The sequence below is a fragment of the Pogoniulus pusillus genome, chromosome 5 (genome assembly GCF_015220805.1).
Source record: "Pogoniulus pusillus isolate bPogPus1 chromosome 5, bPogPus1.pri, whole genome shotgun sequence".
Lineage (NCBI taxonomy): Eukaryota > Metazoa > Chordata > Aves > Piciformes > Lybiidae > Pogoniulus > Pogoniulus pusillus.
Genome location: NC_087268.1, coordinates 33,029,981 through 33,047,397, shown reverse-complemented (window position 1 = coordinate 33,047,397; position 17,417 = coordinate 33,029,981). Strand labels below are relative to the sequence as shown.

Genomic DNA, 17,417 nt, shown 5'->3' with positions numbered 1-17,417 from the left:
AGCTCTCCATAGTATCATTGCAACTTCCCGATTCCCTTCCAGAGTAAGAACATCAGTCCTACATTCACAGGAGCTCATATTTTTGTTGTTTGGTTTCAAGATGCCTGGCAGAATATTCAAGCCTTAGCAGGCACCTGCCAACCCTTTGCAGTGCACGGGACACACAGCCTTCTAACTTACACGGTTAGGTTTCAGGCCTAGATTAACTGATGTATGGCTAGAGAGTTCTAGTATGTTATAGCAAATATCTGGCTTTGTATGTGTGCATAATATGTAAGAGAGTACCTTATCTGCTGTTGCAATAGACATTTTGGTTAGAATCGAGAGCAGTTTACAATCTTTGTCTTTTGAATAACAGCTGTTTTTTTCCCCATTCTTTGCTGGTAGACTGTGGGCAGGTCATCGAAGACTTTTCTAGAGGAGATGCAAGCGAGCCAATATGGTCAGGTACTGTACCAGCAAGTGGCTTGAATATATTTCAGATGCTCAGGGGTGACCTCATTGCTGTCTACAGCTACCTGAAGGGAGGTTGTAGCCAGGTGGGGGTTGATCTCTTCTCCCAGGCAAGCAGCAACAGAACAGGGGGACACAGTCTCAAGTTGTGCTGGGGGAAGTATAGGCTGGATGTTAGGAGGAAGTTCTTCCCAGAGAGAGTGATTTGCCTCTGGAAAGTGTTGCCTACAGAGGTGGTGGAGTCACCGTCCCTGGAGGTGTTCAAGAAAAGCCTGGATGAGGCACTTAGTGCCATGGTCTAGTTGACTGGCTAGGGCTGGGTGCTAGGTTGGACTGGATGATCTTGGAGGTCTCTTCCAACCTGGTTGATTCAATGATTGATACTTTCTTTCTGATGACTGCTTTGGATGCTCTTGATTGTGAACTATTTGAATCGTAGTTCACAAATAGCCACCTACATAATCTACATAGCTCTCAAATAACATAATAAAATGGAACATATTCTAAACTTATTGCAGTTTTAGCTCTGCAGTTCAGAAATTCTTTTATTTCAACGCTCCTAGATGTTTATTGTGACAAAATAACCAGTACTATGCAATCCATAACAACAGTTCTAGAAGTTAGATGCAACTAAGCAGATTTAAGCAACTTTTTTTAAAGAAAAGCTTTGAGTATAGTTTTTCAATGCAGTTTGATATATGAAGGGGGAAAAAATCTCACCTTCATTGGTAACACAAATTAACTTGATTTCTTCAGCAGTATGAATTACCCCCAGGGAAGTGAAGTGTCTCTCTCTGAAAAATACAGTGACCTGTGAGGTCGGACTGTCCTTCCCATGCCAGTCTAGCTGGAGCAAACACCACAGCCTCCGTAAAATAGGCAGAAGAGCAGCTCTTGTAAAACTCAGCTCAGTGCTCCCCTGAAAATGTCACTCATGATTTTTTTTTTAATGAGGATTTTGCCTGTTGCTTTCGTTCACCTCATTTAATGGTATTGTCTCAGCTGCAATCACAGAGCTGATGAGAGGCAGCCTATGAGCTTGTAAGGTGTGACTAACCTTCTTTTTATGCAGGTGCAGGCTGTGTGAGGCCACCGAAGGGATCTCAAGGCAGGCCAGGACTTCCAGGAGCCACAGGTATCATTTTGCTTTCACTTTTGTTTCAACTATGTTTTGAGGGAGATCTTCCCACGTTGTTTACAGCTGATCCTTAGCAGACAATGAGTTTTGGACATGACAGCGGAAGGCAGTGATAACTTGAAACTACCAGAGCAATCTAAGCAGCACACAGTCCAGGTGGCTGCACCCATTCCTTTGATAACAAGTGTCAGCCATGAAGCAGAAGATGGAAAGAACAACCCATTTGCTACTCTCCACATGTGAGAGTATAGAGAAAGAGCATCCAAGTTTGTGAGAGGATATACTGAGGTCTTTCAGAGCTGACTGGACACCACACATGGAAAATTCTATCCAAGCATGGAAAATCCTGTCCTCTGAGAGCAGAGTGATTAAAAAGTTGCAATGGAGGATTGTCCAACTATTCCTCCTTGTGTTACAGAGTGTCTTCAGCAAGTGTGAGCCCAGAGACTCGACCAAGTCTCAACACAGCTTGCTGGAATGGGCCAGGTTGTGTGGTGTAATGCAGTTGTGCTGTCTGCAACCACAAACACCTTCCTTGCAGAGCTGGTCTACTCTAGCCCAGAGACACCATCTGGTGATCCTGGGCCCTTCCACCATTTAGAGTTCCCTACTTCCTTGCAAAAGGAAGAGAAAGAGAAGGTGGGGATAGAATATGGAGGACGGTGTGAGATGAGGTTGAGAGAAGCATAGACAAGGTGTGCTGAGTGTTCATAACAACTGATCTTGAAGAGGGAAACTGATCAACATTGGTAGTTCCAATAAGCTTATCTACTCTCAGCCTGAGAAACAAAGCTGTTTTTCAGTAAATCCTTCTCACTTACAGCTGGTAAAGGTACTGACAAAAAGCATAACTGGATCCTTTAGAGTTTGGGAAATGTCAAATTCCATGTTCCTTGTGCTTTAGCCAAGGTCAGAGATCTGGACTATGCAATTTAAGGTCAAGCCTTTTTTTTTTCCCAGCACAGGATTTATTATGGCATGCATGAATTGATGGATTGATTTATCCACATACCAATGGAACTAAAGGAAACATTTTATCTCTCTTTAGAGTGTATGCATGTCTTTGACCTATATTTCCTTAGCTTTAATGTCTTTGTTTATTGTCAGGATCTCTGCTTCTGAAAGTTTTCTTTGTAATTTTTTTCTGAGTATGACAATATATTTTTTCATTTGCATGAGCTTGAAAGTTCTTTCAGTGAATCCAGTCAGATTTAGCTGCTAGCTGTAAGACTGCTGTAATGCAAAGTGGTGCTAGTTTTGTGTGCTTTGTATTTGTACTCTTGGTTCTTAAGAAGTTCTTTCTCTGTCAGCTTATACTTTTCAGTAATTTTAAGTTTGGTTTGTTGGGTTTTTTTTGCATCACTTCCCTCCAAAAACTAGGAAAGGGCCCTTACTGATCCTAGTGCAGGACTGTGTTCTTAGCCACCTTTCAATCTGAGGCAGTTCTACAGCTGGAAACCTGGGAGGAACAGGATGCATTTTACAACTTTTTGCGAGGTGTTGTTGCCATAGTTGTGTCAATCTGGTTTCCTAGAGCATCATTCCTACCCACATTCACTGGATTAACACAAAAGCACCAACACCTCCTTTACACTCTTTTAATTGTCTGCTTCAGGTAATGTGTGTTTTGTCCAGAAGGCTTCCTGGCACCTTCTATCGCAGCCAGGATGGAGCTTCGCTATAGACAATCAAGTCTCTCAGTGTCCCAGATGTTGATGGCACCCAGTATATCAAGCAAGGAGTCATCTTTACAGTCTCACATCCTCATATTCATGTGTTCATTTGAAATTCCTGGCCACATACACAGCCCACCTTAAATTTTATCCTAGTCATTCTGTAGTTTTAAAGACCTACATGAGCGCTGTTGAAAAAAATCTTGAAGTTGTTTACTGTTTCTAAAGCACTTTCAAGCTGAACATTGGTCTGAAGTAAGAACATTTTCTTATTGCTGTTTGGCACAATATGTTAACACCAGCTAACATCACATAATGAGTTACTTAAATATGTGGTAAGCAGCGGCTGCATTCTCCATCTGCCACCCTCTTTCTCTAACATGGCTTTTTAATTAGCGCAATACTGAATAGAATGAATGGAAGTTATTACAGATGGGAAACAAGACCAAGATGCTCTTTGGCTAAGAGGCACATTAGAATTTTACACTGAGACCTGAAAGCCTAGGATTTTTCCTTTTAATTTCTTTCTGAGAAGTTATTATTTATACAAGAGAGAACAACAGTCCTACACAGCGCTGGGAAAATATTATTCACACTGCATTAGCTGTTTATGTGCACCTTATGTGTGATCTTATTAAAGGTTTCTTTCTCCTCTTCACAAACAACTTCTAACAGTTCTGTTCAATATATTTATTGATGATCTGGATGAGAGAATTGAGTCCAGCATCAGTAAGTTTGCAGATGACACCAAGCTAGGAGCAGGTGTGGATCTGTTGGAGGGTAGGAGAGCCCTGCAGAGGGACCTGGACAGGCTGGATGGGTGGGCAGAGGCCAATGGGATGAGATTTAACAAGGCCAAGTGCAGGGTTCTGCACTTTGGCCACAACAACCCCAAGCAGTGCTACAGGCTGGGGACAGAATGGCTGAGAGCAGCCAGGTGGAAAGGGACCTGGGGGTACTGGTAGATAGTAGGCTAAAGATGAGGCATCAGTGTGCCCAGGTGGCCAAGAGAGCCAATGGCATCCTGGCCTGCATCAGGAACAGTGTGGCCAGTAGGACAAGAGAGGTTATTCTTCCCCTGTACTCAGCACTGGTCAGGCCACACCTTGAGTCCTGTGTCCAGTTCTGGGCTCCTCAATTCAAGAGAGATGTTGAGGTGCTGGAACGTGTCCAGAGAAGGGCAACGGAGCTGGTGAGGGGCCTGGAACACAAAGCCTATGAGGAGAGGCTGAGGGAGCTGGGGCTGTTTAGCCTGGAGAAGAGGAGGCTCAGGGGGGACCTCATTGCTGTCTACAACTACCTGATGGGAGGTTGTAGCCAGGTGGGGGTTGGCCTCTTCTGCCAGACAACCAGCAACAGAACAAGGGGACACAGTCTCTAGGTGTGCTGGGGGAAGTCTAGGCTGGATGTTAGGAGGAAGTTATTGCCAGAAGAGTGATTGGCATTGGAATGGGCTGCCCAGGGAGGTGGTGGAGTCACTGTCCCTGGAGGTGTTCAAGAACAGACTGGATGAGGCACTTAGTGCCATGGTCTAGTTGACTGGCTAGGGCTGGGTGCTAGGTTGGACTGGATGATCTTGGAGGTCTCTTCCAACCTGGTTGATTGATTAATTCTGTGAATAAAACTGGAAGGAAAAAAAAGAAAAAGACAAAAAAAAAAAGAAGAATGGTTACATAATCAAAATTCTGAAATACAAAGTGGAAAGAAGTAGCAAAATTCAAGTGTTATTTTCCTTGTCATAGTTAAAGGTGGAGGGAAGTTTCTTTTCACTGTAATAAATAAATTGGATGTAGTTCATGGTGATGCTAAGCAACAACACTTAAAATCTTAAAGCATGTTGTTGACCTTCAAGCTTGAACTCAGAGTTGAGGAGCTGGAGAGGAGTAGGGAAACAAAGTATTCCACTGGAATTATTTTCAAAGAACTTCAAGAAAACAAAAATCTTGATCTTGGCATACAAAGAACTAATGAGACTCACGTAATAAAACTATTGCATGAAATTAATGAATAAATAAATTATGTACTTCATAAATGTAACAAAAGAATCCTAGGAAATGCTTGCAGATTTTGAGGTGTTATGAAATGGCAACATTTGTCCTTACCTAAATGTTAAATACTGTTTCATAAGGAAGTGAAGTCTCATTTTACCTGTTAGGAGGTAGCTCAGTATGAACGTGAGTTCACTTTGTCAGGGCACAGCTCTTCTTTTGCTACCAAAGCTATAGACCTATACTGCTACAAATATACTAAGTAGACTACTTAATTTATATTCAGTTTCTAGGATGATTAGATCTAACCTTTAGCCTTACAGTTCTGTTTTGCGGTTATCTAAACTGGGCTGCCCTTTTTCTGTGATCAGGTTATCAAGGAAGGGAAAAATTTGTTCCTCATACAGCATCTCATTTGTGCCTGATTCTGTTAGGTGTTCTTCTGTGACATTGCCTTTTGACCTTAAGCTAAAAGCCTTCATTTACAAAAGCATTAAGATCTCCAGAAGTTTATGAGACTGACTGTTTTTACCCTAGTAGTCTTTGGGTCGGGTTAATCCATGTTTCCAAGAGCTCTTTGCCCAGATTTTTGGTCCATGCCTTGGGATCTTGAGTACTGCTAAAGAGCTGCAGTATAGTCTCATGCAATTGAAAAATGAAGTTTCATCTCTACACCTGGAAACACATCATGGTGACATTTACCACTGCCTTTTCTTACATCACATGCTCAATTCTATTTTGGTTGCTCAGAGCATGTTTTCTTATTTTCTTTTATATAATACAGGTGCAAAAGGAGCAAGAGGATTCCCAGGTGATCCAGGTCCAGTAGGATATCCTGGGCTAAATGGTAGTCGAGGTGATCCGGGACGGGAAGGATTTCCAGGTCCTCCAGGTATTTTGAAATAATCAGTTGTTCTCCATATACTTTTGACCTCTCTACTACAGTCAATGAAACAGAAAAGCTTGATTGCAGACATGTTTTCACCTCCCTTCCCTTCTACGTTCAGACAATAAACTGTTACAGAAATGTGATGGTTTGGGTGTTCCCCACCCCCCCCACTCTTTAGAAATCACCCAGACCAGACTCAGCCAGCTCTAGAAATATAAATGAAGCTTATTATTTACAGCTTAGCAGAATATGCGAGCAGATATTTACAGTGTATACAGTTATAGACAGAAATATACAAGTTAAAAGGTAATACAGAAACACAACTCCCCTCCCAGAAACCTGAGTCCCCAGGAGGGGCTCCCAACCGCACTTCCACCTTCTCCTACCCCTCTCAACCTTACCCCGGTCCCAAGGAAGAATGGAGGTTTGGCCAGGGGTTAGGAAACAAAGTGGATTTATCAGAGAGATGGCAGAGAGGCTAGAGAAAACTGCAGCTTAGGCAATGCCCCAAGAAGCAGTGCCTTATCTCTGTTTGGATTCTTGTTCTTGTACATTTCAGCAAGCCTATGAGTGAAGTAGACATCACCATTGTTTCCCTTTCACAGCCTGTAATCTAGTTCTTCTCACCAAAACATTCTAGCTAGCTTCAAAGTAGCTCAAGAAAACTGCTACTTTTCAAGTCCAAAGGGATTTTCTGCAAATTCTATAATGATGAAAAATAACAGAGGCACTTACTTTGTAAAAAGAATCTGGATTGTAGTCCAAAATTATAAATGTGACAGTAAAATATCATGAAGTTCACATAGAAATAAGAAAATTCAGTAACAAGATATTCCAGGTTCCAAATGGAATATACTTAAAATGATGACAATGCAGAAAGGAAGCAAATACTATTATTAGTATTTTTATTTAACTCTTTCCAGCATTACTATAAATTGTACAAGACATATCAAAAGCTAAGGGCTAGCTACTCATCTTGCCCATAGCTGGCTCTGTTTCCAAACAGTGTTTGCAAATGCTCAGTGCCTGTCATATTTTGTGCTGGTCTGTAATAGCACAGATTAAATCCCAGGACTTGTGTATCTCTCCAGAGATTCCTGGATGTCCAAAACACAGCAGTTAATAGCATGTGTAGTTGATCCATTTGTAGACAGTAAGTTACAGGAGTCTAGAATAGTGCCACTGCACACACATACAAGTTCACAGGTTATGTTTATGGATCATCAGTCAGTTCAGCAAGAGTTACTGCCATTTCTCTGTGACTGACCAGGTCAATTTGGTGAGAGAAAGAGTCAATGAGTTTTTTTTCCTGCTGCACAAATCAGAAGCCATTAGTGCAACATCATTTAGGAGCTCTTTAGAAATTCTCCCCATCCATCCATTTTCCAAGTCAGTCTCACAGATTCTGAACTACTGCAGACCTTCACCCTTCCCAGATCCAATGCCCAGGTGCTGCTTCACCCTAAGGCAGCACATGACCTGAAAGTATTCTCTGGCTGCATCTGTAGTAGCAAAAGAGAAAGCAAGGAGAGGTGGTGCATATCCTGGTCAAAAGTCAAGGAATGCTTTATAACAAATGGCTCTGTGCAGTGTAGAGCAGTATGCTGAACCTGTATTCTTCCTTCTAAGTTCTGCACAGTGCTCCAAATGCTAAATTAGGTCTCCCATACCATATGGCTCCAGGACACAGCATGATCAGTACTTTGACAGATTTCATGCAGTCTTCCATATTGTCTTTCACAAATTCCAGTGCAGATTCAGTTTCCAGTGCACAAGAAGCCTTTACTCTGCCTGCAGGGTGGATGATGGAGATGGTGGCACTTCTTCATCAAGAGCATGAAGCAAATGGTATTGGCCCCTTGAGATGTGGGGGGCAGTACAACAGCAGTGACCTATCTGGTCAACTCCCTCAGGTCTTCCCATGTCACCAATATGCATTCACTCTTTAATTTTTAGATTTGGCTCCCTCTGAAGTGTTCTGCTTATACTGCACATCAAACAACGTTTTTTTGTGTCCAGGAGCTATTTTCTTGCCTTACAGAACAAGATGCTTGTAAAATGCTGCAATAACTGCAATAACTGTGTCAAAGTCATTGCACAGAAGTAGCTGTGCTTGGAATTGTGGATCTTTTATCACTCAGCCACTACATATTGAGAGGTTGTACTTAAGTTTTGCCCATTTCCACATCTGGTCAAATGGTCTCACATATACTACATGGTTTCGAGTCATTGTATAGCACCTTGCTTGATTCTGCAGATTTCTGCTAAGAGAAATTACAGTACACATTTACAGTAATATAAAAGACATTGGATGGTGCATCTGGGTGTTTAGGGTTAACACTCCAGGGGGAGTAACCCTGAACCTGACCCTAGGTGGTCTTGACCGCTCCCCAGGGGTGGGTCTGAACACCACCAGGTGATGGTTATCCCACTCCCCCTTCCTGTCCCATAAAAGCAGGGGGACCTCCTGTTTCACTCTCTCTCTGCATCACTCCACTCCCTGTGTACCAGCATTACCATCAGTTCCTGCTTCCTCTCTATTTGTTCTACCACGTGGCCAGCACCCACGGGGGGAACAAAGCCATCACCATCACAATCAAGTTGTATTTATACATTTTGTATTTGCTATTCTTCCCTTCCCTATCCTTTGTAACTTCCCTACCTCAGATACCTCTTTTAAGCTATTGTTAAACTTTTCTTTTTAACTTCCAAATCGAGTGAGATTGATTTATTTGGGTGTGCTTACCTCTCTCTCTCTCTCCATCTAATCCCTGTCTTTTGGGAAAGAAGGGGAAGAGGGAAGGGCACTTTATAAAATTGTTATTGGTTCTATCAAATTTATCTGAGTCTCTGGAAATTTAAATTAGAACCAAGACACTGGGCTTTGAAGTTTGACATCTGCAGTGAACAGTGCAGTATATCTTGCTTCTGTTTTACTTACAGGCTTTACAGGACCCAGGGGAGACAGAGGCCCGAACGGTCTGCCTGGACTGCAGGGACACCCAGGCCTTACAGGAAAATCTGGTGCTCCAGGAGCAGCAGGACCAAAGGGCCTTCCTGGTGATGTTTTAGGAGCACCAGCAGGTTCCCGAGGGGACATTGGGCTTCCTGGCTTCCCGGGGTTAAAAGGCATGCCAGGAGATCAAGGAGTACCAGGAATTAGAGGTAACAGCTACCTCAAATAAAGAAATGTTTGAGTAAAAGTGTACTATAAATGTAGCCAAATTGCAAATGTGTGAGAGTAGTAAGAGGTTGTATTGGGATGCACTGGAGGTACTCGCAACCCGTCCCCATCTACCTCAACTCTTACGCCTGGCTCTTCCAAACACTGTCTGGAGATACATTGTTTATGTCCAGCATTCAGTCACACTGCACTACAACTAATACTGTGTACTGTTATTTTTTCCCCCTGTAGTTAAGGGAATGATGATGTAGTTGCCATCCTGAATTTGTATTTGTATACTGCTTAATAGTGAGATTGCTTCCCGTGCCAGAAGATATTTGGGCAATACATGGCTCTGCAGAATAGCTCGTTGCACTAGTGCAGACTTTTTACATTGTAAGCAGGACACAGTGTTTAGTAAATGTTTAAAAACTGTTTTACGTGGTCCCTGCAGAGGGACCTGGACAGGCTGGATGGGTGGGCAGAGGCCAAAGGGAAGAGATTTAACAAGGCCAAGTGCAGGGTTCTGCACTTTGGCCATAACAACCCCAAGCAGCACTACAGGCTGGGGGCAGAGTGGCTGAGAGCAGCCAGGAAGAAAGGGACCTGGGGGTACTGGTAAATATTAGGCTGAAGATGAGGCAGCAGTGTGCCCAGGTGGCCAAGAGAGCCAATGGCATCCTGGCCTGCATCAGGAACAGTGTGGCCAGTAGGACAAGGGAGGTTATTCTTCCCCTGTACTCAGCACTGGTCAGGCCACACCTTGAGTCCTGTGTCCAGTTCTGGACTCCTCAATTCAAGAGAGATGTTGAGGTGCTGGAATGTGTCCAGAGAAGGGCGACAAAGCTGGTGAGGGGCCTGGAACACAAACCCTATGAGGAGAGGCTGAGGGAGCTGGGGTTGTTTAGCCTGGAGAAGAGGAGGCTCAGGGGGGACCTCATTGCTGTCTACAACTACCTGAGGGGAGGCTGTAGCCAGGTGGGGGTTGGCCTCTTCTGCCAGGCAACCAGCAAGAGAACAAGGGGACACAGTCTTAAGTTGTGCCAAGGGTGGTATAGGCTGGATGTTAGGAGGAAGTTCTTCCCAGAGAGAGTGATTGGCATTGGAATGGGCTGCCCAGGGAGATGGTGGAGTCACCGTCCATGGAGGTATTCAATAAAAGCCTGGATGAGGCACTTGGTGCCGTGGTCTAGTTGACTGGATAGGGCTGGGTGCTAGGTTGGACTGGATGATCTTGGAGGTCTCTTCCAACCTGGTTGATTCTATGATCATATACTTATAGCTTTAAGGTGTTACTTTCATTAGTTCAGACAGCTTTAAAACACTGTAAATTCTCCACAGAAACTGGAAGAAACCACAGTTTCTCTACAAAAGTCTTTGTCACTCTGAATTCTGTGGAGGGCTCTCAAAAGCAGGTACACCTGCTGCACAGTTCCAGTAATGTTTGGACACAGCTAAATTTAGGACTACTGATTGCCTCATTGCCCTGTTGTGGAAGTGAGAAAGGAATATTAACTGTGTGAGTAGCTCAAAGCAAGAAGGTGTAACACAGGAATATGTTATGGAGACTCTTCTCATGATTTTCAATATAAGTAAAAGAGAAGTAGGCCATCATCTTGATGATAGTCTGTTTGAAGAGAGGTGAGCTGATTTGACCTTCTGTAGAGCTCCAGAATGAAGGAAAGGGATGAAGGTAGCCCTGTGCTACTTGGCAAGTTTGAGAAAAGTAGTTTGATGTCCTTCTTATGCTGGGAGCACCAGAACTGGATGCAGTACTCCAGGTGGGTTCTCACAAGAGCAGAGCAGAGGGGAAGAATCACCTCCCTGATCCTTCTGGTCACACTTTTTGATGCAGCCCAGGATACAGTTGGCCTTTTGGGCTGCAAGTGCATGTTGCCAGCTCGTGTTGAGTTTTTCAGCAACTGACACCCTGAAGTCCTTCTCCTCCAGACTGCTCTTGAGCCATTTTTCACCCAGCCTAACCTTGACCTTGCTGAACTTCATCAGGTTGGCTTGGGCCCACCTCTTAAGCCCATCCAAGTCTCTCTGGATGGCATCCCTTCCCTCCAATGTGTCATCTGGACCACACAGCTTGGTGTCATCTGCAACCACGCTGAGGGTTCAGTCAATTCTACTCAACACATATGCATCTGGTGACAAACTGTTTCCATTTCTATTCACTTGAATGAGCCAGTCAGCCTTCCCAATGCAAATCTTGACATCAATATTGGTAATATCACTTATTTTAAAACTAATGAGCAATCTTTTGATTTTACTTTTCTCACTGAATTTTCAGAGATAGAACACTCCCTGAAAGACTAAATCATGCACCAAAGTGATAACATGATGGTAAGCTCTCTAGGTATTTATGCCCTCTAATGCGTGGTTATGGTATTTTTAGGAGCGGATGGTACCCCAGGTTTGCCAGGAGCCAAAGGAGATCCAGGGCCACAAGGTCTCCCTGGTTTGATGGGATTGCCAGGTGCACCAGGAACACGAGGATTCCCAGGGCTACCAGGAAACCCTGGGCCTGATGGCAGGCCTGGCCCTCAAGGACCTCTTGGTGAGGAAGTATTGCTTTCTTGTGTCACTCATCTTGCTGGTTCTTTGTGGTAGGGCAACTGTATGGTTTCCATAGTGGGAAGTTAAGCTTGGGGTAGTGGCATATGTCACGCTTGAATTCCCAGCCAGGCAAAGGACAGTAGTAGTACAGGCACTGACACTGCAAGTTGTGCTGATACCACAGTGGAAGTAGGGAGGATGATGGTCCTCACTGCCAAAGCCACCCCTTTTCCTTCTGTAGCCACCTACACAGTCAAGTCAGAGCTTACTGGTGACAGACTAAGTGAAAGGAGCTGCCAAATGGGAGTAAACTTCTGGAAAAGGGGTTTAATTCTTAAATTTAAGAGGAGGGGAAGGACCTGTAGGGATAGTGAGACTGATTTGCTTTGAGGAGCTGCTTTGTCTTTATAATCATTTCTGCAGTTCCTTGCTGAAAAAAAAATGCTACTTTCCTTCCCCACACCTGCCATCCCCCCATCCCCCCTGCATGAAGCTGGTAGGATAGTAGCTTTCTTCTTCAGCTACTTTGTATGAAATCATCATGTGTGTCATGTCCACATGCTTTTTAATCTCCCCGTTTGCCTTTTCACATGGCAGGTCCACCTGGTATTAGAGGAGACGATGGAGAGCAAGGTTTTCCTGGCCCTGTGGGCCTGAAAGGTCTGGCTGGTGACAAAGGTGAAACAGGCTACCCAGGGTTACAAGGTACACGTGGTGTGACTGGTCCCCCTGGCATAAGTGGAATGGATGGCTTTCCAGGAGATAAAGGTGAGCTCTGGGCAGCTGCTTTGAAAATAGTAATGTTGCTTAAAGCTGTTCTGTGCTGAGAGGAACGGTACGTGTTGTCTGCTGTGCTACCTCTGTTTAAAACAGAAGATTTAGGGTCATGTGAGTAATGTATTACCTGTGTTGTGTTTGGCAAAATGCTAGCTTGTGACATGCAGCCCTAATTAGAAAAGCAATGGTGGTTTTATTTTTCCTTTTAAAAATCTGTACAGCACCTATTCTTTTTCTCTCCCCAGAAGTCTTTCCCTTGTGCTAGTCCCACTGACTGTCAGTGAAATTGTTTCCTCAGACTTTAAAGTTTTTTTCAAGCTGACAGTTGTGTACTCAGCAATACCAGACACAAGACCTCAATGTTGACTTTTCTCAGGATGCTAATTTAACACATAGAAAAGAGGAGTATAGAAATTCTTGGCCCAACCAGTCCCAGGTCCATAGTTTGTATCTCTTGCATGGAACTAGCTACCTGTCTGTAGTTTATCTGTAGAAGAGAGGTTGAACTCATCTGTCAGAAAAAGACACAAAGTTCTGGTCATTTCTACAGCATCTCTTGGCCAGTTGGGGCAGTTCAGCATACCCCCCCTACTCTTCTTTACCTCTCAGGGAGCTTGAGTTCCTGATCTTGAGCTGCAGATTGCTCTAGGCATCAAGGTGCTCAAAAGAAGCACTGCTGCATGGAAGTTGTCATACTGTTTTAGTCATGCACTGTTGGTTCACATTTGTTTGGTTTGCAGAAATCTGAAAGAAGTAACAGTTCTCTTCCCTTTCTTTCTTTGAAGGCTTAAAAGGTTCACCTGGCATTGATGGCTTCAAAGGCATGACAGGCCTAAAGGGAAGACCAGGCATCAAGGGATTCAAAGGAGAATTTGGCCTGCTTGGGGCTCAGGGTGATAAAGGCTCACAGGGTGCACGTGGCTTTAAAGGTATTTGCTTATGAGTGGTACTAGTGTGTTTGCTTTTCACATCTGGAGAGATATTTTACATGGACACAAGGAAGAGACATTTTTCACATGGTAAATTTAGCTCAGACATCTCTCCACCTATTTCACACATGGGTCTATGGCCAAGAGGCCTGGATTTTGGGTTTAGGGGAAAGGTTACTTCTTTGTGGATCTTTACACGTTTGAGGCTGGAGACAGGCATCTCATTTTTCAGCTAAGCTCAGATAATGGCACCTCTGGGCATGGGCAGAACTCTACAGAGCCTTTTCCCAGAGGTGTTTGAGGAAAAAGATTAATTTTGCTACAGTTGCACTGTAAAAGCACTGAAATATTCAGAAAACTGAACAATTAAGTACTTAAGTTGATATCAACATCAGTGAAATGAAGGCTCTAACTCTTTTCTTGGCATACAACTACCTTTAAATGCAGGCAAGCACAAGACCAATGTGTTCTGCCTAGGGACCCTGAGATAGGTACTAAGGATAAAAACCATTCTGCAATGCAAAGGTTGCAAACCAGTGCACAGCAGTTCAGGAGAGGCCTGAGCAAAAGGCAAGTGTGAAAACAGCCCTCGTGAAGAAACATGCAAATGCTCCTCTTGGTGAAGAAGTGCAACACAGTGCATGATTGTAGGTGATAGGTCTGGGTGGCCTGTCTCTGCGTCCCACAAAGAACTAAAGACAATCACACGGTCTGCTTGGGTCTTTTCTTCAGGATATTATTTACTGGTGTCATCAGTAACCTTCAGGTCAAGAAAACAGAAAGAATAACTGGTAACAAATCCAAACACTTCCATTAGCCCAAGGCTTTGAGTGAGAGCTTCCCTTTCCCTGGAATTAACCTGCTTTTCTGTGCTTTCTCCTGTGTGCTTTTTGAGGTTCTTATAAATACACAATACCTAACTCTTCTACTGGGAGACAAATTACTGTGATGGTTTGGGTGTTCCCTGCCCCCCCACACTTTAGAAATCACCCAGACTAGACTCAGCCAGCTCTGGACATATGAATGAAGCTTATATTTACAGCTGGCACAATATACAAGCAGATATTTACAGTACATACAGTTATAGACAGAAATATACAAGGTAAAAGGTAATACAGAAACACAACTCCCCTCCCAGAAACCTGAGTCCCCAGGAGGGGCTCTCAACTGCACCTTCACCTTCCCCCTACCCCTCTCAACCTTACCCCAGTCCCAAGGAAGAATGGAGGTTCAGCCAGGGGGTTAGGAGGCAAAGTGGATTAGTCCAAAACGGAGGGTGAGGTTAGAGAGTAAGATGCAGCTCAGCCAGCAGCCCCAGTGAGAGTGATGCTGAGTGTGTTATCTGTGTTTTGACTTAAGCTCTTACACATCTCAGCAGGCCTATGAGTGAAGTAGACATCACCACTGTTTTCCTTTTACAGCCTGTAACCTAGTTCTTCTCACCAAAACATTCTAGCCTGCTTCAAAATAGCACAATTACCTATCACAGAGGAGCCTGGGTCTGGCCACCCAGTACTGTGTGTCCAGAATTTTCAAGTCAGTTTTCATGTTTTCCTATGCTTGGCTGTTCTGCTGACACATTGTATTGACACGGGTCACTTTTTCTGCAGGTAGATTTCCCAGAGCTTGTGCAAGATTATCTATTAAGCCCTTTTTGCTAAATTCATGCTTCCACTCACTTTTTCCAACACAGTGCCACTGACTGTCATTTTGTAATGTGGTCTTTAGGTGACCGTGGGGATCAAGGGCCCCCAGGAGAACCCCCAAAGATCAAGCCCAGTATGATGATGGAAGTTAAAGGTGAAAAAGGAGATGTTGGAGAAAGGGGAACCAAGGGATTCTTTGGCTTAAAAGGTCAGTGTAAAACAAAGTGAGTGCATTCATGACTTTCAATTGGTGTCTTAGTTACCACATTTAATATTGCCTTCTTACCATACCACTGTGCTGCAGCTCCCACCAGTAAAGTTTCTGACAGTGAAAGCTTAGTTCCTGACTGCCTTTCACAAAGTCCTCTCCAAGGAAATCTTTGCTGGGTTATGTCATATGTGTGTTCTGCCTTTTTTTGTACTGGTGCATCATGATGCTATGTTTATAGAAGGCCACTGCCAGGACAAGCAACTGCATGTCAGCCTTCCCAGCTTTAATAGCTGAAGTCTTCTTTGCTTTTCTTCTTCCTTGCCTGCAGGTAGCAAAGGAATGCCAGGTGTCCCTGGAAAGACAGGAACACCAGGGTCCCCTGGGCATCCCAGCTACGTGGCCGGTGCAAAAGGGGACATTGGTGCAAAAGGGCTGACAGGTCTAAAAGGATATCCTGGTCCAGCTGGCTCTCCTGGCATCAGAGGCTTCCCTGGCAGCACAGGAGGGAGGGTGAGTTCCTGCCCATGAGATGATAAGAGTGTTCTTTTATTAACATTCACCCTTTCATGTGCTGAGCAGCTAACAGAGCAAAGAAAAACTGCAATTAAAAAAAATTAAACTTATGAAATATTTTTGCTTGATTCATCCAATGTTCATTAAGCAGTGTCCTTTCTTTTCTCATTGGGAGACAATTAAATTTCTTATGCCAGATTTTTGCCCTTGAGATTTGCCCCAGGCAATCCCTTCTAGGTAGAATTTAGTCTCAAAGATGAGATTACTCTTCCCTTTCTCCCAGTGATTCTGTGAAAAAAAAAAAAAAGCCTTACAAAAGGCCTGGCAGTAGACTTACAAACATCTCTTACTTAAGAGAACCCAAAACTATGTTCCTTTCTCAGGTAGCTTTGCCCTTAGATTCCATTAAGACTTCCTAGCCAAGGACTGCAGAAGTGTTGTTTAACCCCAGCTTGCAACTGAGCACTACACAGCTGCTTTCTTGCTCCTTACCCTCACGGGATGGAGGGAAAAGAATTGGAAAGGTAAAAGTGAGAAAACTCATGGGTTGAGATAGGAACAATTTAGTAATAATAATGATAGCTTGTAAAGAGAAGAGAAATAACAAAGGGAGAGAAATAAAACCCAGGAAGACAAGTGATGCAAATGAAAACAGTTGCTCACTACCAACTGGCCAATGCCCAGCCAGTCCTCAAGCAGTGGCCTGCTGGCTAATCTTCACCCTGTTTTACTGCTGAGCATGACATCATGTGTTACTGGAATATTTATTTGAGACTGCTGTCTTTGTTGTGTTCCCTTCACAACTTCTTGTACACCCCCAGCCCGCTCACTGGTAGGGTGATGTGAGAGGTGGAAAAGGCCTTGATGCTGTGTAAGCACTGCTCAGCAGTAATGAAGACATCAATGTGTTATCAACACTTGTTTCCAGCACACATCAAAAACGTAGCCCCATACCAGCTACTTTGGAGAAAAATAACTCTTTCTCAGCTGAAACAGCACAAGGAGTGTAGAAAGATGGTCTCAATTTCAAACCTGTCTTTGCAAAATTAACTTGTCCCTTGGTTTGCACTGGCTTGGTGACTATACTTGCAGAAATTCAAAAATGTAATAGTCTTTTTGCAGCATTTCCAAACTATGCTGCTTGCAAGGTGGAATAAATCCTCATCCTCGTTAACTGATACCTGTTTTCAATCATATTATAGGGAGAAAAGGGTGTTCCAGGAATTGCAGGCCATTTTGGTACACCTGGCTCACACGGTGAAATAGGTGAGTTTGTTCTTTTATCTGAGTGCAGTCTGTATGTTGGCCACAACAACCCCATGCAGAGATACAGGCTGGGGTTGGAGTGGCTGGAGAGCAGCCAGACAGAGAGGGATCTGGGGGTGCTGATTGATACCCGCCTGAACATGAGCCAGCAGTGTGCCCAGGTGGCCAAGAGAGCCAATGGCATCCTGGCCTGCATCAGGAATGGTGTG

The 17,417-nt window shown here is 43.9% G+C and overlaps 1 protein-coding gene across 1 annotated transcript in view; it reads left to right on the top strand.

The window, feature by feature from the left end:
- COL4A2 (collagen type IV alpha 2 chain) overlaps positions 1-17,417 on the top strand; it is a 164,089-nt gene that overhangs the window by 128,420 nt on the left and 18,252 nt on the right. Inside the window, exons 26-35 of the mRNA XM_064143763.1 lie at positions 388-447; positions 1,526-1,588; positions 6,037-6,144; positions 9,085-9,306; positions 11,706-11,867; positions 12,464-12,634; positions 13,429-13,572; positions 15,301-15,426; positions 15,758-15,939; positions 17,145-17,208. Of these exons, the coding sequence (XP_063999833.1) occupies positions 388-447; positions 1,526-1,588; positions 6,037-6,144; positions 9,085-9,306; positions 11,706-11,867; positions 12,464-12,634; positions 13,429-13,572; positions 15,301-15,426; positions 15,758-15,939; positions 17,145-17,208 (1,302 nt within the window). The remainder of the gene's footprint in view (positions 1-387; positions 448-1,525; positions 1,589-6,036; positions 6,145-9,084; positions 9,307-11,705; positions 11,868-12,463; positions 12,635-13,428; positions 13,573-15,300; positions 15,427-15,757; positions 15,940-17,144; positions 17,209-17,417) is intronic.